Source organism: Oncorhynchus kisutch, linkage group LG25 (assembly GCF_002021735.2).
Source record: "Oncorhynchus kisutch isolate 150728-3 linkage group LG25, Okis_V2, whole genome shotgun sequence".
In the NCBI taxonomy this organism is placed as follows: Eukaryota; Metazoa; Chordata; class Actinopteri; order Salmoniformes; family Salmonidae; genus Oncorhynchus; species Oncorhynchus kisutch.
The window spans coordinates 32,943,809-32,968,123 of record NC_034198.2 but is presented as its reverse complement, the minus strand read 5'-3'; the positions used below and the strand labels follow the sequence as shown (position 1 = coordinate 32,968,123).

General features: G+C 42.3%; 2 protein-coding genes across 13 annotated transcripts in view; both read right to left on the bottom strand.

Annotated features, from left to right (window-relative positions):
* The window catches only part of dst (dystonin), a 192,557-nt gene that overhangs the window by 58,717 nt on the left and 109,525 nt on the right, over positions 1–24,315 (bottom strand). For 8 of the 12 annotated variants that reach the window (XM_031805212.1, XM_031805213.1, XM_031805208.1 and 5 more), the window contains 11 exons: positions 24,165–24,272; positions 23,973–24,071; positions 16,937–17,065; positions 15,120–15,208; positions 14,851–14,959; positions 8,011–13,932; positions 7,751–7,903; positions 6,146–6,361; positions 5,684–5,833; positions 5,237–5,470; positions 4,414–4,566 (listed from right to left, as the gene is read on the bottom strand). In XM_031805212.1, coding sequence (XP_031661072.1) covers positions 4,414–4,566; positions 5,237–5,470; positions 5,684–5,833; positions 6,146–6,361; positions 7,751–7,903; positions 8,011–13,932; positions 14,851–14,959; positions 15,120–15,208; positions 16,937–17,065; positions 23,973–24,071; positions 24,165–24,272 — 7,362 coding nt within the window. Of the gene's footprint in view, positions 1–4,413; positions 4,567–5,236; positions 5,471–5,683; positions 5,834–6,145; positions 6,362–7,750; positions 7,904–8,010; positions 13,933–14,850; positions 14,960–15,119; positions 15,209–16,936; positions 17,066–23,147; positions 23,241–23,972; positions 24,072–24,164; positions 24,273–24,315 lie in introns of all 12 variants that reach the window. The other 4 variants (XM_031805205.1, XM_031805204.1, XM_031805206.1 and 1 more) reach the window with 2 other exon arrangements.
* Positions 17,486–20,169, bottom strand: LOC109870101 (desmoplakin-like). Its single transcript, XM_031805214.1, has one exon. It carries the CDS (start codon positions 20,001–20,003, stop codon positions 17,907–17,909), a length of 2,097 nt encoding a protein of 698 aa, XP_031661074.1. The 5' UTR covers positions 20,004–20,169; the 3' UTR covers positions 17,486–17,906.

Sequence of the window (24,315 nt, the reverse complement as noted above, 5' to 3'; positions counted from 1 at the left end):
CTTTGCCTTGATGACAGCTCAAATCAAATCAAATGTTATAGGTCACATACACATGGTATCAGATGTTAATACGAGTGTAGCGAAAGGCTTGTGCTTCTAGTTCCAACAATGCAGTAATATCTAACGTCATCTAACAAATTCACAACAACTACCTTAAACACACAAATGTAAAGGGATGAATAAGAATATGTACATATAAATATATGGATGAGCGATGGCTGTGCGGCATATGCAAGATGCAGTAGATGGTATAGAGTACAGTATATACATATGAGATGAGTAATGTAGGGTATGTAAACAAGATGCAGTAGATGGTATAGAATACAGTATATACATATGAGATGAGTAATGTAGGGTATGTAAACAAGATGCAGTAGATGGTATAGAATAGAGTACATACATATGAGATGAGTAATGTAGGGTATGTAAACAAGATGCAGTAGATGGTATAGAATAGAGTACATACATATGAGATGAGTAATGTAGGGTATGTAAACAAGATGCAGTAGATGGTATAGAGTACAGTATATACATATGAGATGAGTAATGTAGGGTATGTAAACAAGATGCAGTAGATGGTATAGAATACAGTATATACATATGAGATGAGTAATATAATATGTATACATGATTAAAGTGGTGTTATTTAAAGTGACTAGTGATACCTTTATTAAGTCCATTTATTAAAGTGCCAGAGATTTGAGTCTGTATGTTGGCAGCAGCCTCTCTATGTTAGTGACGGCTGTTTAACAGTTTGATGGCCTTAAGATAGAAGCTGTTTTTCAGTCTCTCGGTCCCTGCTTTGATGCACCTGTAATGACCTTGCCTTCTGGATGATAGTGGGGTGAACAGACTCGGGTGGTTGTTGTCCTTGATGATCTTTCTGGCCTTCCTGTGACATTGGGTGCTGTAGGTGTCCTGGAGGGAAGGTAGTTTGCCCCTGGTGATGCATTGTGCAGACCGCACTACCCTCTGGAGAGCCTTGCGGTTGAGGGGGGTGCAGTTGCTGTACCAGGCAGTGATATCAACCCACAGGATGCTCTCGATTGTGCATCTGTAAAAGTTTGTTTTAGGTGACAAGCCAAATTTCTTCAGCCTCCTGAGGATGAAGAGGCGCTGCAGCTCCTTCACTATGCTGTCTGCGTGGCTGGACCATTTCAGTTTGTCCGTGATGTGTGCACCGAGGAACTTTCCACCTTCTCCTCTGTCCTGTTGATGTGGATGGGGGGTGTTCCCTCTGCTGTTTCCTGAAGTCCACAATCATCTCCTTTGTTTTGTTGATGTTGAATGAGAGGTTATTTTCCTGACATCACACTCCGAGGGCCCTTACCTCCTCCCTGTAGGCTGTCTTGTCAATGCTTTGCACACTCTTGGCATTATCTCAACCAGCTTCACCTGAAATACTTTTCCAGTCTTGAAGGAGTTCCTACATATGCTGAACACTTTTTGCCAGCTTTTCCTTTACTCTGCGGTCCAACTCATCCCAAACCATCTCAATTGGGTTGACGTCGGGTGATTGAGGCCAGGTCATCAGATGCAGCACTTCCTCACTCTCCTTCTTGGTCAAATAGCCCTTACACAGCCTGGAGGTGTGTTGGTTCATTGTCCTTTTAAACAACACATGATAATCCTGTGGTTCATTGCCCCTAAGCTCAATTATATTCATTAATAACTTTAGTGAAGTGGGCAAACCTTTGTGATTTACAGCACCCTACTAGCGTGGAGGGACTGTAAGAAATACCTGGGCATTTCCTCCCAAATATGTTCTCACTCGCCTATAGTAGGCAGCCCAGACTTGCCAAAAGCCCTGAGGGATGCCAACTTTAATCTTTGGCATACTCTAGGAATCAGGACCTTTTCAGACCTATTTCATCAGAAAACCACTACACTGAAATCATTTCAAGAGCTCTGCAGTGAATTCAATGTTCCAAGATCCCATTAAAAAATATATATATCTTCAAATTAGACATGTAATTTCCTCATTTACTTCCAAGAGGAGGTTTAGAACTCAGTTGAATGAAGTTGAAACCCTTCTTGACACAGCACAATCCCTTAATGGCAACATATCTTACATCTATAGACTCCTTTCTGAGAAAGGAGGCTCCTCCTTTACTCCTTTGAAAATAATCTGGGGAAAGGACCTTGGTCTGACTATCAGTGATGAGTTCTGGGCGGAGGTTTGCGACAGGGTATACTGCTCCTCTACCAATGTAAAACATGAAAGAATCTAATTACACCCCAATGAGACTCCATAGAATGAAGAGACATTTCTCCTAACTGTAAAACATGTACCTCTGAAAGTGGAACCTATATGCATGTATTTTGGAGCTGTAGAGAGATTGCCAGATTCTATACATACTGCTGCACAGAAAATACTAGATGTACAGTTTGATATGACCCCGTGTATCTATCTTCTTAATGCCCAGCAGGACTTTGTTCTTGATCCTGACAGAGAAAATGTTTTTATGACTATCTTTGCTAAGAAATGTATTATTCTATTGTGGGCCTCTAATACCTCTCCTACATTTAAAATGTGGATTGACCAGATTGTTGACGTTCTCCCTCTTTAAAAGCTCACTTATGACTTCCACAAGAGACAGCCCAAGTTTGATAGACTCTGGTCTCCACTAGTCAACTACATTTCAAATTGGACAGAGTGAATGGGGAGGTACATTGTGTAAGGTGCTGTAAAACCTAAAAACTAATTATTTGCTCGTCGTCTCAGCGAAGGCTAGAAATAGCTAATAACAACCTTGATAGTGCTGCTGCAATGTTTCATTTTTAATTGTTCTTTGTGTGTATGTGTATGTACATGTATGTATATATGTGTATGTGTATGTACATGTATGTATGTATGTATGTATGTATGTATAAATATATATATATATATATATATATATATATATATATATATAAATAGCTATTATTTATTATTATTATAAAAAAATTTTTTAAGCCTGTCACATCTGTGAATGTGGAATGTGTTGTGTTGGTTGATTTGAAAAATAAGAAAAATTGAAAGAGCAAACCAGATGGGATGGTATATCGCTGCAGAATGCTGTGGTAGCCATGCTGGTTTAGTGCGCCTTGAATAACATAAAAAATCACAGACAGTGTCACCAGCAAAGCACCCCCACACCAACACATCTCCTCCTCCATGCTTCACCACACATGTGGAGATCATCCGTTCACCTACACCACGTCTCACAAAGACACGGTGGCTGGAACCAAAAATCTCACATTTGGACTCATCAGACCAAAGGACAGATTTACAGCGGTCTTTCTTGGCCCAAGCAAGTCTCTCCTTTTTATTGGTGTCCTTTAGTAGTGTTTCCTTTGCAGCGATTCGACCATGAAGGTCACACTGATTCACACAGTCTCCTCTGAACAGTTGACGTTGAGATGTGTCGGTTACTTGAACTCTGTGAAGCATTTATTTGGGCTGCAATTTCTGAGGTTGGTAACTCTAATGAACTAATCCTCTACAGCAGAGGAGAACCAGCAAGCGTGAGAGCCAGTTTCATAATAGCGCTTGCTGGTTTTTGCGACTGAACTTAAAGAAACTTTCAAAGTTCTTGAAATTTGAGTGATTGACTGACCATCATGTCTTAAAGTAATGATGGATTGTCATTACTCTTTGATTATTTGAGCTGTTCTTGCCATAATTTAGACTTGGTCTTGTACCAAATAGGGATACCTTCTGTATACCAACCCTACCTTGTCACAACACAACTGATTGGCTCAAAATAATTAAGAAGGAAAGAAATTCCACAAATGAACTTTTAACAAGGCACACCTGTTAATTAAAATACATTACAGATGACTATCTCATGTAGCTGGTTGAGAGAATGCCAAGTGTGTGCAAAGCTGTCATCAATGCAAAGGGTGGCTATTTTGAAGAATCTCAAATATAAAATATATTTTGATTTGTTTAACACTTTTTTGGTTACTATATGATTCCATGTGTGTTATTTCATAGTGTTGATGTCTTCACTAATATTCTACAATGTAGAAAATAGTACAAATAAAGAAAAACTGTAATGAGTAGGTGTGTCCAAACCTTTGACTGGTACTGTATATATACATTCCCAGTGGCCATGGTAAAAAACATGGATTATCAACTCGGGTCTCTATGCGTTCTCTGGAAAATAATGCACTTCCGTGGAAGGCCCGTTCCACTCAGCTAGCGCGTTGTGGAACACACCTTCCACATTGTTCATTATTTTCCATAGAACGCATAGCCCCTCGACTTCGTCTCTGTCCTAACAACACCGTGCCAATATATCCTCCAAACACCGGCTTCTCTGGCATTATCACTTAAGTATACGCTAAATAAAGAAAAAATACTGTAGCCGTACACTCTGAAGCTCAGATGCAATTGATTGACTAGTTAACCAGCATGTTTTACTGAACCTGATGCTCTTGCTGCACATGCTGCAGGTCTTCCACACTCGCTGCCCCCTTGGTCTGCTGCTGATGGCCTATCAGACGGTTCTCTGTATTGGTCAGGTTGTCACACAGCTCCTGCAGCTTGTCTGAGAACACCTTCTGTTTCTCCTCCATGTACTGCACATATCAGAGATCAATGTTACTATGTTACACTCCACCCAACAGGTCTCAGTTTACACTACATGTTACGTACTAATCATACCAGACATTTATAGAAAGTCAACCCCCTAGGACAATGGTCTGAGTATGCTGTAAACATGCTAGCCACACAACGAGCCAGATCTCTGACTTGGTAAAGAAGGAGGACGGGTCCAGTAGACAGCAATAGGACATTCACAAGTGTGTTAGTGCTGACTGAGGTTGGTGGGGGAAAACGTCCCCCACTGAAGATGCATTTTGAGTTTATCATCTGGTGTTTAGAGTTCAAAGGTGTCTTGAAGCCTGTGAAACGTGAACACGACCAGGAGAAAGGTTAGCGTTTGGCAGTGGTCAAGCAGTGATCTTTGTGTTGTTAAAAGACAAATGTAATAGAGTCATTTCTAATTAAAACACATTCAAAGCTCATCATTGTAAATCTTATTTAATGAATTCTAGTGCCATACAATATTATGTTATAGATATTCAGATATATAGCAATACAATAATTAGTTTATATAGCCATAAAATACATAAACAACCACACTTCACTCTCATGCTCACCTCACTTCATAGTTTTCTCAACAAACTGAAAGTGACTCTTTCCAAGGTGCAATGGCCCTAATTGTAAAATAATCATTTGGGTCCAAACCTTCTGCTGACTCTCGTCCTCTCTGATCTCCAGATGACGTTCCAGGATGCGTCTCTGTTTGGCCACCCTCTCCATCTGTTCCTTAAACGCCCTCTGGGTGGCGCTGAGAGATTTGAGGAGGTGCCTGCTCTGGGTTGGACTCAGGAACTGAGCATGCTCTGAGATAAAGTACTGGATGTCAAACGCAGTGTCCTCCAGATGTCTGTGGGTCCCTGACAGCTTAGTCTCCATGCCCTAGAAACACAGACAGAGGAGGTCATGGATGTGGAAGGAATCAATAAACAACAACTCATTGGATGTTTAAATGTAATGCGTATTACAATATATTGTGTCATTCAAGGGAAAAACAACAAACTTTTATTTATTTTCATCCATATAACCTTCAAATACTGTGTTTGACAACTCTAGGTGAATAAGGAACATGGAGAATAAGGTATTAAAATATACCTTATTCTTTTGGATCATGTCTTTCACTGTGTCCACGTCAGATGTGTTCAGGATGTCGAGGTTGCAGGCCATCTCAGAGTTGTCATGAATACAGCCTGATAGTCTATCAAGGGTACTGAGGAGATCCTGGTATGTTGACTTCAACTGGGCCTGAAAAACACAATGAAGTCTCACTGTATTTACGTCGTATTTACTGCAGTTCAGTAACACAACTTCCTACAGATGTAGGATTTTAATTTGATCACCCTGTTGCAGGAGAACTTTACAACTTGTAGTATATTTGAGCTTTACAAAGGCTTCTGGTCGAAAAATTTATCAACCACCTCAAAAATATCCATTAACTATAATCTACAAAATAATTCACATTTCCTGTTGCTGCATGATTATTTTCCTGCTGTAGCAAACTGGCTCAAACTAAGATCCTACATGTGTATATCCAAACAATGAGAAACAAACACTGACCTTTCCTGTATCAATAGCCTGCCTTAGAACATAATTATTTTCTGCAGACATCTGGCAAACGTCTGCAAAAACTGGCTGCAACTCTCGAAAGGCTGAAGCCAGATCTTGGTGGATATGCGTGGGAACAAGCTCACTGGCAGACTTTAACAGCTGCTTGGTTATGTCCAGATCTCTGGTCAGAAAGCCAGCCAGTGTAGAGAGATGTGCTTCCAACGACTAGAAACAGAGTGAATTTAGTCAGAAAATAGGAAAGTGACATGTAAGAAGTGGGTGAATATTGAGACAGATGCTCAATGCAAGGAGAAACTTAGAAACAGAAATAAAGAGAGACATTGAAGTGGCTAGAAAGTACCTGTAGGTTGCATATTCTTTCACTGAGGGAGAGTTCTGATTGTGTATTCAAGCATACAGCTGAAGTCAGAAGTTTACATACACCTTAACCTGTGTTTAAATGTAGTTGGCTTTCACAATTCCTGACATTTAATCCTAGTAAAAGGCCCATTCCTCCTGACAGAGCTGGTGTAACTGAGTCAGGTTTGTAGGCCTCCTTGCTCAAACACGCTTTTTCAGTTCTGCCCACACATTTTCTATAGGATTGAGGTCAGGGCTTTGTGATGGCCACCCCCGTGCTTCACGGTTGGGATGATGTTCTTCGCTTGCAAGCCTCTCCCTTTTTCTCCAAACATAACAATGGTCATTATGGCCAAACAGATCTATTTTTGTTTCATCAGGCCAGAGGACATTTCTCCAAAAAGTACGATCTTTGTCCCCATGTGCAGTTACAAACCGTAGTCTGTTTTTTTTAAGGTGGTTTTGGAGCAGTGGCTTCTTTTGTGCTGACCGGCCTTTCAGGTTATGTCGATATTTGACTCATTTTACTGTGGATATAGATGCTTTTGTACCTGTTTCCTCCAGCATCTTCACAAGGTCCTTTGCTGTTGTTCTGGGATTGACTTGCACTTTTCGTACCAAAGTACGTTCATCTCTAGGAGACAGAATGCATCTCCTTCCTGAGCGGTATGATGGCTGTGTGGTCTCATGGTGTTTATATTTGCGTACTATTGTTTGTACAGATGAACATGGTACCTTCAGGTGTTTGGAAATTGCTCCCAAGAATGAACCACACTTGTGGAGGTCCACAATTATTTTTCTGAGGTCTTGGCTGATTTCTTTTCATTTTCCCATGATGTCAAGCAACGAGGCAGTGAGTTTGAAGGTAGGCCTTGAAATACGTCTACAGGTACACCTCCAATTGACTCAAATGATGTCAATTAGCCTATCAGAAGCTTCTAAAGCCATGACATCATTTTCTGGAATTTTCCAAGCTGTTTAAAGGCACAGTCAACTTAATGTATGTAAACTTCTGACCCACTGAAATTGTGATACAGTGAATGATAAGTGAAATAATCTGTCTGTAAACAATTGTTGGAAAAATTGCACAAAGTAGATGTCCTAACCGACTTGCCAAAACTATAGTTTGTTAACAAGAAATGTGTGGAGTGGTTGAAAAACAAGTTTTAATGACTCCAACCTAAACTTACGACTTCAACCCTATGTATAGTATTTTTGCTAAACTTTTATTACATTGTGTATGTGATAACAAACCTGAGATTCATCCAGATGACTGTGCAGCTCCTCCATATTGTTACTCAGAGAGCCCTGCTGGGATGACAGGACATTCATGATCTCTTCTAGAACATCTGCATGATCCTGAAGTCTGCCAACACACTCCAGATAATCCTGGGTGGAGTACTGTTGCTGGAAATACATATTCATGAATAATACATAATCAATACATAATATGTCATATAAATTAAGAATAGTTCTTTTCTAGGCATTTATATGTGTTTCGAACATTAACTTACCCTGACTTTAGATTGAACTGCTTCAGCATTGCCTGTGTCTGAAATGGTTTCAACCTCTGTAGATTGACATAGGTCAGGAGCTTCCATGGGATCTGCCACGGCACCTTCAGCCTCATCTGATGAGCTCTCCTCCTGGAGGATCTCCAGGTTGTGTGGCCTGTCCTCGTGAGGAGCACCGCCCAGAATACTGCTCAAGGTTCCTATCACATCTCTGAGCATGGCAGGGTCTTGGCTTGAGGATACACTTTGAAGAACCTGCAGAAGCCGAGACTGAATCTGGGTCACATCAGATGTAGGGGTTTCTTCATGGAGAGGTTCCCCTTCCTCTTCCGCCGGACTAGTTTTACCTGAACGGAGAGGCTCCTGCTTCAACAGATCCCTGAGGAGATCTGGGCTACTACTTATCATAACCCCAGGCGCTGCATCTGTCTCCTCACCAAAACGGCTTCCATGGGACTGTGGAATGTCCTGTATCAGGTTGATGATGTCCTCCACTGCTTGGGTCTCAGCCTTTTGCAAGTCATCGACATCTGCCCCCTCCACTCTCATTCTCACCAGCTCATCTAAACCAGTCCTTAGAGCAGTATAGATCGCCAACACAGGTGGTGGGACACTATCATGTGTCATGGAGTCTGGTGGAACATCAACAGTCATCAGATGGGGATGATTCCCATCAGCACCACATTGATTCTGCCTACATGTAAGTTCTGATCCGAGGCCAGGCTTTACCGGATGCCCTGAGGTCATTTCTGACGTTGAGGGTGTATTGGAGTGAGAGTCTGGTTGAGCATTAGTGGCCATCGGCTGGGGATGATTATCAACAGAACCACATTCATCTTGTTTAACATCTGATCTCATACCTGGCTCTTTTGCCTTTGATGGATTCCCTGGGGTCATTGTTGATGCTGACAACAAACTTGTATCGTTGCTACTTGTCTGTCCTGTCTGTGATGTCGCTTGATCAGTAATCTGTGAGAGACCATCATCAGATGAGCCTTCTTGTCTCCCTGGTTTGCTGTCACCACTCCTGCTTGATTCAACCCTGTCATTAGCTTTAGCTTCAACATTAGCGTTTGAATTTGGCAGGCGTTTATCAGTCAGTGTCGAATCAGGGGTGATTGTGCTAGATATCTCTTTAATGGGAGCAGTTTCTAACTGCTCTTGATCACCTATATCGTAGCTGTCTTTATTGTCATTGCCTGATTTTATGCTATGTACACTGGATACAATAGCTAAATCAGATAAGTTTGTCAACTGCACTGGAGTCTTTTTCTGAACGGTGGGGTTACTATGGTCACTATGCCCGTTTTGAGAGGATGTGGGCTCGATTTCACCACCAACATCCCTCTCTGACTTCACTAGAGGTCGCACAGTGTTAAACGATGAAACTCCATCACCATTTATTACGCTTTTATCCCCACTGACACCCACATCTCCGGACACTGTGCTTGTTACACCGCCAGACAAATCTCTTGGTGATGAGCTATCTATTCTCCGGTCTGACTCCTTCACTAGCTGGCTGGCTGGCGCCTGAACAGTGTTCTCCATTTTCCTTTCATCAGACAACAGATCACTATGTGATGAGCAGGACACGCCTGAGTCACTCTGAACAGGACTAACAGTCTGGTCCCCCACTATCTCACGGTATCCTGCTCCCAGCTGCCCATCACCAGGAGTGAAGCCCACCGCCTCGCAGGACATATCAGTGTCTCTCCTCAGAGAACTGCTACCGTCTTCCTCTGTCTGTCTCAATTCCTCAGCCTGGCGCTGAGGTGCTCCACTATCTCCACTATCGCTCAAACTGAGAGAGTTTGATCTGTTTGGCAAAATGTCATTTTGGATGGAATTTCTAGACCCGGGGACAATGTCTGACAGTGGACTAGTGGGGGAATGTGAGGCACTATCTTCCCTAAATGAAGATGTTGTTTCAAGTTCATGGATGACACGTCCCTCTGTTACCTGATCTGACAGGATAGGTGATATGATCTGTCTACATACAGGCCCATGACTAATGGTGAATGAAGGTAGTAAGGCCTTCTGTGAATCACAGTTCTGTTCTTTGCTTCCTTCTGCGTACAAATCTTCCCGTGCATGTCCATCCCTATTCTCTATCCATTCTTCATCATCAGAGTCATCAAGAACCAAAACCGACAGCTTTTTGTCTGTTTGATGCTGCCGTAAATTCTCAGCCTCATCGTTGTCTATGAGGCCCAGACTCTGGGAATATGACATGCTGTGAGTACAGTGTCTATCAGGGTGGATGATTGCTTTGTGTACTGGGTCTGAGTGAAGGATCTTTTCAGCCAAATCATCATCAATCATCGCTGAATCTAGTGCTGCACTCACACTAACAGTACATCCAGACTTGGGGTCATGTACACCCCCCAAGATGCTGTGCTGTTCCATGATCTGCAGGGCTATCTGGGAGGATATGGAGCTTTCAGACACAACTTCTTTCAGGGTTGCCACTGTGCTTCTCTCTTCCTCTAACACATCTCCCTTGTGGAGCTGCAATGCCGACACCTCTAACACCGTCTCCTCATCCACATGGCCCTTATCAAAAGGTGAGTCAAGATCACAGCGTTTCTCAGAAATGATATACAAAATGCCACCCTCTTCAACTTGGGGTCTGAGAAGGTGGGTCGCAAGTCCTCTCTCATCTGTATTGTCCCACACTACTTCTTCAGTGCATGGAAACGCTGTGGTCGTGTCAAGTGTGTCTGTCAATACAGTGGCCAATAGCGATGACTCAAAGTTGGTGTCCTTGTCTGTCTCACAGCCAGGTGTCACTGGATATGTGGGACGTTGTGGGGAACCTTGTGCAACTGAGGCCAAGGGCAGGCCTGTGTCTTTCCTTGAGCACAAAGTAGAGCTTTTCAGAACTGTTTGTGTGGCTGAACTTCCATTGAAAGTCCCTTTAGGTTGATTATCTGAAGCAATATCTGTTTCTGAATCCATTTTAAATGGTGTTGGGCTTGTGCTCATTGTGTTGGTTTGATAGATTCTGTCAGACACAACCCCCATTTCAAAGGAAGGCTGTCTGGTATTTTGTTCAGAGTCAATAGATATGGGTGATTCGTCTCTGAAACTGTGTGCTACCTCCATTTTGGAATGTTGTGCATCGTCATTCACTGAGCACAATAGTGGGTGGGTTGACCTTTCCAAAATGATTTGTGTGGCTGACCCTTCATTGAAAGTGAAAGCCTCTTGTGGTTGATTATCTGAAGTTATATGTGAGGTTTCTACATCAATTTCAAAGGGTACTATACTTGTGTTGTTTATCTTCTTCTTCTTCGAAACAATTGCTTCAGAATCAGACTGCTGGATAGTCTTTTTAGAATCAACTGTGCAGAATCTAGGAGTTGAGCTTTCCAAAATGGTTTGTGTGGCTGAAACTCCATTGGCTGTATCTTTTGGTTGATTATCTGAATAAGTTTCCGAGGTGACTAAATCAATTTCAGTTAGCGCTGGGCTCGTACGGGTATTTTTACAAGAGCTAACCTCTACAGATGCTTCTGATGTCAGGCGCATGTCTGTGTCATTCACGAAGCACAATCTAGGAGGAGCTGAGCTTTCCAAAACTGAAACTCCATTGACAGTCTCTTGCGGTTGATAATCTGAAGGTATTTCTGAAGTTTCTACACCAATTTCAAATGATGATGGGTTTGTACTGTGTCTGGTCTTTTGATAGGTGCTATTAGACAAAACGTTGTCTTTAGAATCAGGTTGTCTGGCATTCTTTTCAGAATGAACAGCTACAGATGCTTCGTCTGTGACGCATTGTGCTAGCAAGCTAATGTCTTTGCCACTCACTGAGCATGATTTAGTACGGGTTGAGCTTTCCGACATGGCTTGTGTGGCTGATTCTCCTATTGATTGATTATATAAAGCTTTATCTGAGGTTTCTAAACCAATTTCAAAGGGTGATGGGCCATCAGACAAAACAGAATCATGCTGTCTGGTATTCTTAACAGAACTATGAAACTTCTCTGTGAAATCGTGTGCTATCATCATTTTGCAATCCAGTGCACCTGAGGACAAGCTCATGTCTGTGGAAGGAGTTTGTGTGGCTGAACTTCCAGTGAAAGTCTCTTTTGATTGATTATCTGAGGATTCTACATCAATTCCAATGGGTATACTGCTTGTGTTCTTTTGATAGATGCTAATGTCAGAATCAGGCAGTGTGGTATTGTTTACACAGTCAATAGCTGAAGGAAAATCCTCTGTTCCATCATGTGCTACCACCTTTACCACATTATTAGAAAATGCTTGATTGTCAGATTGCTTATAATCGGACTCCTCCTCCTTGAAGAAATTTGAAGCATGATGGTCTTTCACTGTTCCATCTGTTTCCTCGTTAATGTGCAAATATCCAAAATCCTCAGTATTGCTATCAAAGGACATCTCTGAATCTTCAGAAATGTCTTCTTTCAATGAAATGTCCTCAAAAGTGGCATTACCAGGTCCAGTGTTGTATACCTGGTTTTCAGTTGTCTCTACTGAAATGTCAACTAAAAGTTGTACCATTTTAGTCAACTGTCCATCGAATATTAAAAGCCTTTGTCCTGATTTTGGATCCATGTAACTATTCATTGTGAGGTATGAGATAAATAACTGTTTTGCCTCGATGGAAGATGGGGTATTTATGTTCTCATAATCAATCTCATTATCATCTGTACTGCGATGGGATCCTCCAATCTGAAGCTCTCTCAACATCAGCCAGTTAGAAAATCTGTCATTAAGGTCATCAACATCAGGAAAAACATCTGGTATTTCAATGGTTTTCAATACCTCTGCTGTGTGTACATCAATGAAACCATTTTGAGTAGCAGAGTTAATATCCACTACCTCTGAGTATTCTGGTATGTAAAGGGATGCTATTTTCTGTCTATTGCTGAGCAGTTTGAATGCAAGCTGACTGGTGATGATTTCGTGCTGCAGAGAGGTGGAAACTGTCAAGATTTCACCAGAGTGAGGCCATAAAAGTCCCATGAGCCCCTTCTGTTTCTCCAGCACCAAGAGTGCACTGCTAAAGCTCATCAAATCACACTGAACAGCCTCATCCACCGTTAGCCTTTTGCCATTCTGAGGGTTCACTATGCCTCCATTTTGGGCCTGCTGGCTCAGTATCCCACTGGCAGTGTCTTGATCGATCAAGCCCTCTGACAGGGCTTGCTCTACGGTGAGCTTACGGCCTGTTTTGGGGTCGGCGATACCGCCTGCAAACAGCTGAGCACCCAGCAGCCTCAACGTGATCTCTCTGTCAATCAACCCCTCATGAACCGCCCTAAGTACACTCATCTCCCTTCCGGATGTCAACTCTATGCCCCCATTGTGGCTCTTCTTCACCGGCAGCAGTCGCAGTCCAGTCTCCTCATCAACCACACTCCTCTGCACCAGCTGGGTGAGCGAGACCTTCTCTGCCGTGCCGGGGTTGATCAGGTCCTTCCATGTGTTCTGTCTCTCCAGGAGCTTGACATACAGAGGTGCAGGGATCAGGCCAAACTGAAAGGCCCTCTCCAGGGTCAGTACATCACCTGTGTAGGACACCCTCAACCCACCTGTAGCCAGCTGGATCTCTATAACCTTCATGGCGAGGCGCTCAGAGACGGCCCCCTCTCTAAGAGCTGCCATCACAGGGAGAGGTTCTGAAGAGAACGGAGGGCTCAGGATGCTCCGATTGGCTTCGTTGAGCTCTCTGAGCTGCTTCCAGGTGGCCTCGTCAATGAGGTTATGATGGAAAGCTTCGTCCAGCTCCAGACACATCCTGAACTGAGGCAGAACGAGGCCAGAGGTGATGAGCTGAGCCTCCAGGAGACTGAGCCCAGTGGTATGGTCGATCATGCCGCTCTGGACAGAGCTAAACACAGAGTAGACCTCTATACTTCCCACTTCGAGAACGCCTTCAATGGTCTGAAACTCCTGTGGAAACATTAATTAAGCATTATGAGTAGACATATTCTCCATCAAATTTCAAAATCCAAAATGTTATGACAAAAATCGTATTGTTTATTTATAATTTACATTATTGTTGAGAAATTGCCAGACAAATTAAATTCACAGTGTATTCTAAAGCAAGGTGAAACATGTACTCACCCCTCAGACAGGCATTTGAATGTTAACAGTTCATACGCAACAGTGCAAGGCTGTGTCAGTGTGATTCAACAGCAAGAAGAAGTGAATCATCTAAAAGCTGGCATGCATCTGTGAACAGAATATTCACTATGTTGCAACACAAGAGAGCAAGTTAGACACGACACAACATGGCTGTTATATTTGGTTGTTGGTGACCACCTGTAAGAATGAAAAGGAGATCAGCAAAGCTTGGTTTCAATGATGGCTGTGAAAAGTCAGAATGAGGCTGGGTGACATGAAACACTAATGCTCCTAGACCTAGAAGCATGTTTACAGCATACTCAGTTTCAAAAAACTACTCTCGAGAAATCTCCCTACTCTCGAGAAATCTACTTTCCCTCAGTTTGTTCACAAGTAAATACAGTGGTTTTAAGATGACAATGAATGTAGCACAAGAGAAAACCATGCTAGAGCCCATATAGGAAACAGGGTTAGTCATGCAGTTGAACAGTAGATGGCATTGTTTGTGCATAATTTCTCACACCACACTGTAAACGCCAATCCAGTGTTTCAGAAGCCCTGTTTATACCTGCCGTTAACATGTGTCCTACGTCCTAAGCTTGTCCTGATCTTGTCTGTTTACACTTATAAGATCTAATTACAATCATATCTAAAAATGTAGGCAGAACATGGACAAGATCAGGACAAAGGTAGCATGTTATAACCAGGTATAAACAGGGCTAGAGATGAAGTCCAGTATCTAACCTGCTCGGCAGACGGTGTCTGATCAGAACACTGCTGGGTGAGATCACTGTAGGCTTGATGGAGGGATTTCAGCTGCTCCTTTGCTTCCAGCTTCTCTTCCTCGGTCATCCTGCAAATCAGGACATCAGAGAGATTTAGGTTCTCTTATCATTATCATATCATTCAATACTTTAAGGCATATGAAATATTGCATTATTTACAGTGCACAGAGTCATGTACAAAAATCAGCCTTAAAAAACTCGAATATATGTAATGATAATTCAACTCACTTATCACTGTGTTTACTTAGCATAAGCTGTGTAGTCCTCAGTGCTTCTGCAATTTTCTCTTTTTGTGTTACCATCTCTTCCATTGAAACCTGAAATAACAATGGGTATACCTTATGAATACATCTTACTGATGTTGACTCTCATCCCTTGATATGCCAATTTGTAGCATAATATTAGTCACAATAATATACACTGACGTTTCACAAAACGTATTTAATTGGGTTTTGTGCTGTATATTAAACTCAGATATCCACTTCCTGATTTTCATTCATTGGATTTGCACATACATGTTTCTTTGACTTGTTATCATATCTCTTAAAAAACCTAAGTGGGAGGAGTTTTTCCTGACTACGTGAACCTGACCAGGAGAAACTAGGTCATAGCAAGTCAGACTAGAGCCATGACTTTTTCCTGGCCAGGCCAAAAAGAAAATGTACCCTGATCAAAATACGATAATTTTCTCAGAGTAACTGTGCATCCACTATGTATTGCTTTTCAACGCAAAGTTCATTGAATAAAATTAAGCAGAAAAATGACTTTTGATTTGAATCCATAAAAAAAATGTTATGCTGCAAAATGTTAAGTACATTTTTAAGGAGTAGGGTGTGTTTGTAATCACGTTATATGGAAATACAGGAATGCTTGTGCAACTGTGTCACCGTTGGTTCTATTATTATGGTTATAACTACAGGAGGGTGAGGATTCACAAGGATGGCAGAGACCAGGGGATAATGATTCAAACTTGGGTCAAATTCATATTCAAATTTCAAAATTCAAATTTCTGCTAATTGGAATTGATCACAACTTGTATTTGTAATAGGGTAAAGACATAATAAGAGACTATTAAAAGCATTGTGTTTATTAGAACTATGCACATACAGTAACAGTGAAAGGTTGTGTGACTTTTTGCTCTTTATTGCATATTCTTGAGATTGAGCACGGCCATTAGTATATAAAATACACACAGAATTGTGGGCATGATGATATACTGTATACAACTACAATATGTGTACAACAAGAAAAAAAGGAGATGAAACTGTAAAGTACATACGTAGGATCTTAATTTTATCAGTCTTTTGTTGCTGAGAATTTTCCTGCACAGCAGGAAATTTAAACTTGTAGTGTATTTAAGCTTTTAAAAGGCTTCTAAAGTTTGTAGTTTCCACTTTAAAATGCTGAACTTGGGCCTCACAATTGGTGCAGTGGTCTAAAGCACTGCATCGCAACGCTAGCTGTGCCACTAGAGATTCTGGGTTCGAGTCCAGGCTCTGTCGCAGCTGGCCGCGACCGGGAGACACATGGGTCGGCGTACAATTGGCCCAGTGTGGTTAGGGGAGGGTTTGGCTGGCAGGGATGTCCTTGTCCCATTGCGCACTAGTGATTCCTGTGGCGGGCTGGGTGCAGTGCATGCTGACACAGTCGCCAGGTGTACGGTGTTTCCTCCGACACATTGGTGCGGCTTCTGGGTTAAGTGGGTGTTGTGTCTTGAAGCATTGTGGCTTGATTGTGTTTCGGGGGACGCAGGGCTGTCAACCTTCGCCTCTCCTGAGTCCGTACGGGAGTTGAAGTGATGAGACAAGACTGTAACTACCAATTGGATCCCACAAAAAGGGGGAAAAATAAACGTATTTTTTTCAAAATGACTAACTTGATTTTCCCTAACAAAAAATGTATCAATCCCAACAAAAAATGTCCATTAATTATAATCCAATTCACATTTCCTGTTGCTGCAGGATTATTTTCCTGCTATAGCAAGCAGGCTCAAATGAATGTCATACATCAGTAACAGTAAATGCATGTTTGCACACAGTATTTACCTGAGGCTTACTAGAGGCCTCTGTGCTGGCTTTACCATCTTTGTTCTGGCCCGGTTTCACACTGGACATCCAATTCAATAGCTTGCTTACTTTATCACCATGCTCTTTCTTCTCCTCATCAACAGACCTCTAAGATTTGAGGAAAGAATTTCAAAAAGGCTGTTAGGGTCAGAGTTGGTCTTGTATGAAAACAGGAAATGTGGTTATGCAGACATTCAACAACAAGGAAACCTCTAGAGAGAACCCCAAGCCATTTTTCTGACCTCTATTTGGACCATGGGGGATGCAAAATTCCAGAAATGTTCAATAAATTCCCTGGTTTTCCCAAAATCCCGGTTGGAGGTCTTCCCGAGAGGAGAAGACCTCCATCAGGAGAGAATAAGCAAGAAATCTGTCATTCTCAAAAAGAATTTCTGTGAAACCAGGCAATGCATTGCAAGTTCACGGAATTGTGCAACCCTACTTACAGCTCACAAATCAGGGTTTGATTGATGACGTTTATTGCCATGTGGATCATGATGTTTATGTTTTATGACAGGTGGCGGTAAAAGCATTTCACTGTTTATTCATTGACGTGAAATATGTCTAAAAGCATTTCATTGTTTATTCATTGACGTGAAATATGTCTAAAAGCATTTCATTGTTTATTCATTGATGTGAAATATGTCTAAAAGAAAAAGACAGGTACATAACATAAACATATTCACATATCAAATTGAACAATTACACATCATGCTAAAAGCAATTATTCATGTCTGACTTAATCAACTCCATATTGGTAATTATATTAACATTCATATTACTCCAAGTCAAAGAAAATTAACATGTAATTAATGATTCTTATTTTAAGGGTAGGAAATACTAGATTTGATTCATTTCAGTGAACATTTTATTGAGTCAGACTTTGCTTTATCAATCAAATATTCAGTTTTCCCTATTTACAAACCATGGAAAGTCAAATACTGTTCACTCAAATGTGGTGATAGTTCCAAATATATTGGAAAGACGGCTTAGCCCCGACACTAAGAGCCTTTGTTGCCTCCAGTAGCCTGAGCCCAGTGTGACCGTCATAGACACCCTTTAACAGAGCATCCATGAAAGACATTTTCCTCTTCGTCTTTGGGCAGGTGAGGCTTTTAGGGTGAGACTTCTCATCTTTCAGGAATGAGGCAGTGGCTTTGTCAACCAGGCTACTCTGAACAGCCTCATCTAGTGAGATTCTATCATGGGTCTCTGGGTTGATCAGTCCACCAGTCAGGACTTGGAATTCCAGGCATCGAAGGCCCATGTCTTTGGGGAACAGATTCTCCTGAATAGCCTGAGCTACACTCAAGGTCTTTGCTGTCTGGGGATGGATGATGCCATAGTAGGCTTGCTCGGACTGTTGAAGCTGGCGGGCAAATGTCTCGTCCAAGAGACCTCTACGCAGAGCTTCGTTGACTGGGGCTTTCTCCCCAGAAGCAGGATCACAGATTCCCCCGGTGCAAGCTTGGGCCTCCAGCAGCCTCAGCGCAGTGAGTCTATCGATTAGGTTCTGCTGATGTCCCTGCAGAATGGTCACCCTCCTCTTCTGAGTGACATCCCACAGACCAGCCACCGGACTGTTAGCGTCCTGAACAACGACCATCCTGGAAAGGATAAGGTCTGCCAGCTCGTAGATGCTGATGAGGCCACTCTGATAGCTTACCAGTTCTGCAATTTCAAGGAACTTTAGATCTAGGGCAGTTTCGATGCAAAGCTGCCGTCCACTTTTGAGATCTGTGATGATGTGTAAATGGCTTCCGTTGACATCGACAGTGGACTTTTCTTGCCACTCACTGTCCTGCTGAGAGAGAAAAAGATAGGTCCGCTTATCTATGTGGTTGCTCTTAAAGGCTTGATATGGGGACCTTTCCAGACCAAGAGCACTGTTGATGACTGATAATCTGTGAGAACTAGAAAAGGAAAAGCTGGAGAGATTCTTCTCACCAAAAGGTAGGAGATAGACACCACCATCTGTGTCATACAGACACTTTTTCAACAGTTCACAGTAGTATGTCTTCTGTCCTGAATCAGGGTTGTGGAAGCCCTTGGGGTTGCTGACCGGATCATAGAGATTCTGTAGGGTAGCTTTGTTCAAGAGACCCTGATCAACTGCCACATTAACGGGCACCCTAACACCAAGAACTGGGTGAACTAATCCTCCAGTTGCTATCTGGGCCTCAATGATCTTCTTCCCTTTGTGCCTGTCGACAATCCTTTCCTCCATGGCCTGATATACAGACAGTGTTTTAGTGCCGTGGACATAGCCAGTGGCTGCCTTTTCGGCATCCATGAGTTTGTCTTTCAAATTTAACCCAACAATGCCCATCTCCAAAGCAGCTTGAACCGAGAGGGTTTGTCCAGTTGAAGGATCGATAATACAGCCAGTTGCAGCCTGTGCTTCCATATACTCAATAGCATACGTCTTAGCTAAAAGGCCTTGATCTGCAGCCTCCAAGAAGGATATCTTTTTCTTGCTAGACTCCAAGTAGACTCCGGCAATAGCAGTGGGTTTGTCGATGAACTGAGCGAGTGATGCTTGGACCTCTTCTAATGTGACAAGGCCAGTTTCTAACTTCTGTAATGTTTCTCTATCCAACAGCTTGGTGTTGATCAACTTCCTGATACTGATGCTGCCTCTGAGTCCTTGGAGCTTTGGGGAAAATCGTAGGGAAGTTGTCTCACTCTCAGAATGAGATGCTTTGGATGACAGGTCTTTGACATTATGTGAGCTTGTGCTCGTGGTGCTTGATGTAACATTTTGACCTTTCCCTGCCTGACCCTCCAGAGACACTAACCGTTTTGTTATTGCCATCGCTTCCGTTTTTTTACTCTGGTTCTTGGCAATCAAATTTTGTGTGTGTTTTTGTTGGACTGCTGGAGTCTGGACAGTGGAATAATTTGCAGTTTTCATCAATGTTTGATCCTGTAAACTACTATGATTGCTGACTATTTCCCTTTTGCCTCCATTCACTCTTTGCAGCTCTTCTAGCACTTTGTGTTTCTCCGTTGTTGCTATCTGTTGGCATAAGATGTAAATAATCATTAGATAGAGTAAATACTGTACCTTGAGATAATTTCTCTATGCACATTGAGCATGTGAAAGTGAAATATTATTATACATTTTACATACAAATATGAATATTTAATTTCAAGTGTGTCTTGTTTATTATCTACAAATATGATGTTTTTTTTATGAATGTAAAAAATAAGTATGATGGTCATGGATATATACCTCTAAGGACACTTTCATTTCGATAAGCTCCTCCTCCAGATTGCACTTTGCCTCTTCATATGATGACACTATTTTCTGTGTTAACAAAAGCTCAGTCTTCAGTTTGGCAACCTCATTGTCTTTATCACACTTATGCTTGGTTGTACTTGAAGTCTCCACTTCCTTTACAGTCCTACGTTCAGTCTTAATTGTGACCTCTAGCTGAAAGACTTTTTCTTGAAGACCTCTGATCTCCTTGGCATATGAAATAACCTGTTCATTGAGGGATCTTGCATCCTTTTCCTTTATTCCTAGTTTCTGTTCACTCTGTGCTAACATTTGTTTAAGCTTTGTGACCTCATTTGAGTTTTCCTTATGGATGTTTTCCAGTTGAGCAATGCTAGTGTTAAGTAGCATTTTCTCTGTTTCTAATTTAGCAATTTGCGATTTTGCTTTAAGCAGGTCATGGCTAAGAGCAGTTCTCTCATTTTGCACTTGCTGCATTTTAATATGAAGCTCATCTATTTGCTGTAGAGCCTCCTGCTTTAACTGCAAAGTACTCTCATTGAACATTTTCAACTGTTCAATTTCTTGCTGGTAATACTTGGTGTTAATCCCGGCTGATTCTGCAGTGTGTGAATGCTCTCTGTATTTCTGCTCCATTTCCAGTTTGATATGAGACTCCTGTAATGCAAGTTTTTGACTCATCTCAGTCTGCACTAATTGCAGCTGTCTCTCATATCCCTGCTTCTGAAGTTCAAGTTTGCTTTTCAAGTCCTCCAGCATCCGCTTACAGTTCTCAAGTTGGTCTTCCAGCTTCTGGGACCTCAGTTGCAGGGCTGAACCATCCGTTTGCTTTCGCTTGACATCCTCTTGGGCTTGTTCCAGCTTTCCCTTGAGCATGGTGACGTCAGATGCCAATGAAAAGGTTTTCTCTTGGGCTGCACTTCTCTCCCTCTGAAGAACCGTGATTTCCTGTTTGAAACTGGATGAGGATTTGTCAGAGCTGGTGCTGATTTCTTTAATTGTCAACCTACTCTTCTGAAGATCTGTCTCAAGCTCTTTGACTTTAGACTGGCAGATTTTCCCTTCCTGGGTCACTTTAATTAATTCATCTTTTGTTCTTCTCAGAGCAGAACTCATCTCCTCGAGTTCTGCTTTCAAGATAACCAGTTTTTGGTCAGCAATGGTCTTGTTCCTTTGAAGGGCACTGATTTCCTGCTTCATATTCACTGTAATTCTTTCGGAACTTCCAGTCATTCCTTTCATACTTTGCTTGCATTGTAAAAGCTCACCCTCCAATGCCTTCACTTTAGCCAGATACCTCTGGCCCTCATTTGACTCCTTCTGCAGCTCTGTTATTGCTTTCTTCAGTGTAATGTTCAGATCATTCACTTCACCCTTTTGCTGTTGGACTGTCTTATTGGCCAAATTCCTCTCAGCACCAACGGAGCTAAGCTCAGACGTCAGATTCCGGATTTCCTTTTCGTAGTTGGTGAGGTTTAAGCTGAGAGCTTTGTTTTTCTGCTGCAGTTCAGCTGTTCTCTTCACCTCCTCATTGTAGTCCCTCAGTTTGATCTGAAGCTCATGGGACAGCTGAGATTTCTTTAGCAGCTCCTCCTCAATGATTTTCACTTGAGATTTGGTGCCATCCACCTGAGACTTGAATATGTTGATTTGCTGATTTTTACTTCCCATTTCCATGGTGATATTGTCCAGTTGAGCTCTCATCTTTTTCACGTTGACTTCCAACTCCATATTGACCTTCTTAAGCTCATCTACTTTCTTCTGCAGTTGTGCGGCCAACATTCCACCTTTCTGAAATTCTGCTTCCAGGATTTTGGATTTGAGTTGTAACTCCTGTTCAGATCTTATTTTTAAGTTGAATTCTTCTTTGTTTTTTTGAAGCTGCTGTTTCCAGTTCTCCATTTCACTTTTCAATGATTTAATATTTTGTTCAGAGAAAGATTTTTCTCGCTGTAATGACTCCACACTGACCTTAAGACTTCTGACCTCATTGTCTAATGACACATTCATTCTCATCAGTTCACTGACCTTGAACTTCAACTGGTCTGCCTCAACCTGTTTGGAGGCCAGCTCCTTTTCTAAACACTGCATATTGTGACTACTCTCCTGTTCCATGGAGTTCCTCAATAGCAGTTTTCCTTGGTTGATCTTTAACTGTTCCTTCAGGCCTTCAACCTCTGTCTTGTTGAAAATAGCTTTCTGCTCCAATGAAGACTTATCCCTCTGGAGAGATTTGATTTGCTCTTGAAAGACATAGATGGAATTTCTCAGCTCTAAAGATTCCTGTCTGAACTCCTCTGACTTTTGTCTCATGGTGCTCTTGTCTGATTCCATGTCCAGCTGAAGTTTCTTCAACCTGGTATTGGCATCGTCCAACAGCTCTGTGAATTGTTGCGCTTTCTCCTCTGCTATTTTTTTATGCACTAGCACAGAGTTCAGCTCTGACTTAAGTGTCTTGATCTCGGTCTCTGCTGTTTTCTTCGCCATGGCCAGCTCCTGTTTCTGCTGCAAGACCTCTGCCTCGACCTCTGCATGGATTGTCTGGATACTGTGGGTGACAGAGGAATGTTGCATCCTCTGCAGTGTGCGATTATGTTCCTCAAGATCCTGAACATCGCTGCTCTTCCTCTTCAAGTGGTCCTCCAATTTCTTCCGGGCCAGGGTGCTCTGCTCGATGTTCATCTTCAGCATACGAAGACTCTCCTCAAGAGAAGACCGTTTGGCCTCTGACTGCTGGACCATCTGTCGTGCGTTACCTAACTCTTGCTCAATGACTGCTTTGCCCTTCACAACCGTCTCTAGTTTCAAACGGTACTGCTGAGCCCCATCCTCTGCCTTGGACTTCTGGAGGGTCAGGTCCTCTATGGTACTCTTATATGTCTCTACCTCTTCCTGTAGAACGGTCAACTGGGTTGTTCTCTTAGCCAATGAGGTTTCCAGTTCCTGTACCTGTTGCTGGAGCTGTCCAATCACCTCCTCCCCAGCTGACTTTTGACTCTCTGTCCAGGTGAGGTACTCTGTTCTTTCTGATGCTTTCCTGTTCTACAATGCAAAACATAACAAGTCATCCATTACCTCATACTTAACAATGAAAAACGTTATGTTCATGGTATGATTATTCTAACATGCTTACCAAAGGGAGGATTGTTGCAGCGCTGTTAATTGTCCCCAACAAATGCCACCGTGAAAGAGTGTTTCAGATTCAATAAGATAGAGGAGACAGATTCCTCCCAGAGAAGTCACCATCACCAGAAACAATATGAAAGAATGGCTTTTTTGTATCAGCGTTAAGGAAACCATCTACATCCATCAGCGCTGAATGGATGACGCATATTATAAACTGGGTGGTTCGAGTCCTGCATGATGATTGGCTGTCAGCCATGGTATATCAGACCGTATACCACGGGTATGACAAAACATTTATTTGTACTGCTCTAATTACATTGGTAACCAGTTTATAATAGCAATAAGGCACCTCTGGGGTTTGTGCTATATGGCCAATATACCACGGATAATGGCTGTATCCAGAACAGCCCTTAGCTGTAGTATATTGGCCATATACCACAACACCTCGGGCCTTATTGCTTAAGTATAGCAGTGACGAGAAATAAACCCTTTGAGTTGAAGCATCATTATGGCTTTAAAGGTGAGGTTCCTATTAATTCAATATGTCTGGGAGTCAACCCTGTTAACACAATAATGTGATGGCAGAGAAAAGGCAATCCAAAGTATGCACAGCCTTTCTAACAATCCAATATTTCACCAATCCCCTACCTCTTCGCCTTCTGCTCTCTTCAATGTCTCACTGGCAAACTTTACATACTGCGTCATGGAGGTGACTACGGCCGTGTAGCGAGTTCGGAGGTCCATGAACTGAGGTGAGGGTGGAAAACAAGGGTCACTTTCCTTAGCACATCCAGCACACTCTGCACCTAGTCTACTACGGTTACATTCCAAGGTTCTCACCTCCTGAATGATTGCATCAGCCGAGTTCTGCATCCTCCGTCTCTTGAGCGGGGACTTGTGCTGGGAGTCAACCATGGCTCTGTAGGTCAACAGCTGTAGCTCATAATCCTGAAAACACATTCATGAATATTACTCCTCTGGTGTTCAAGTA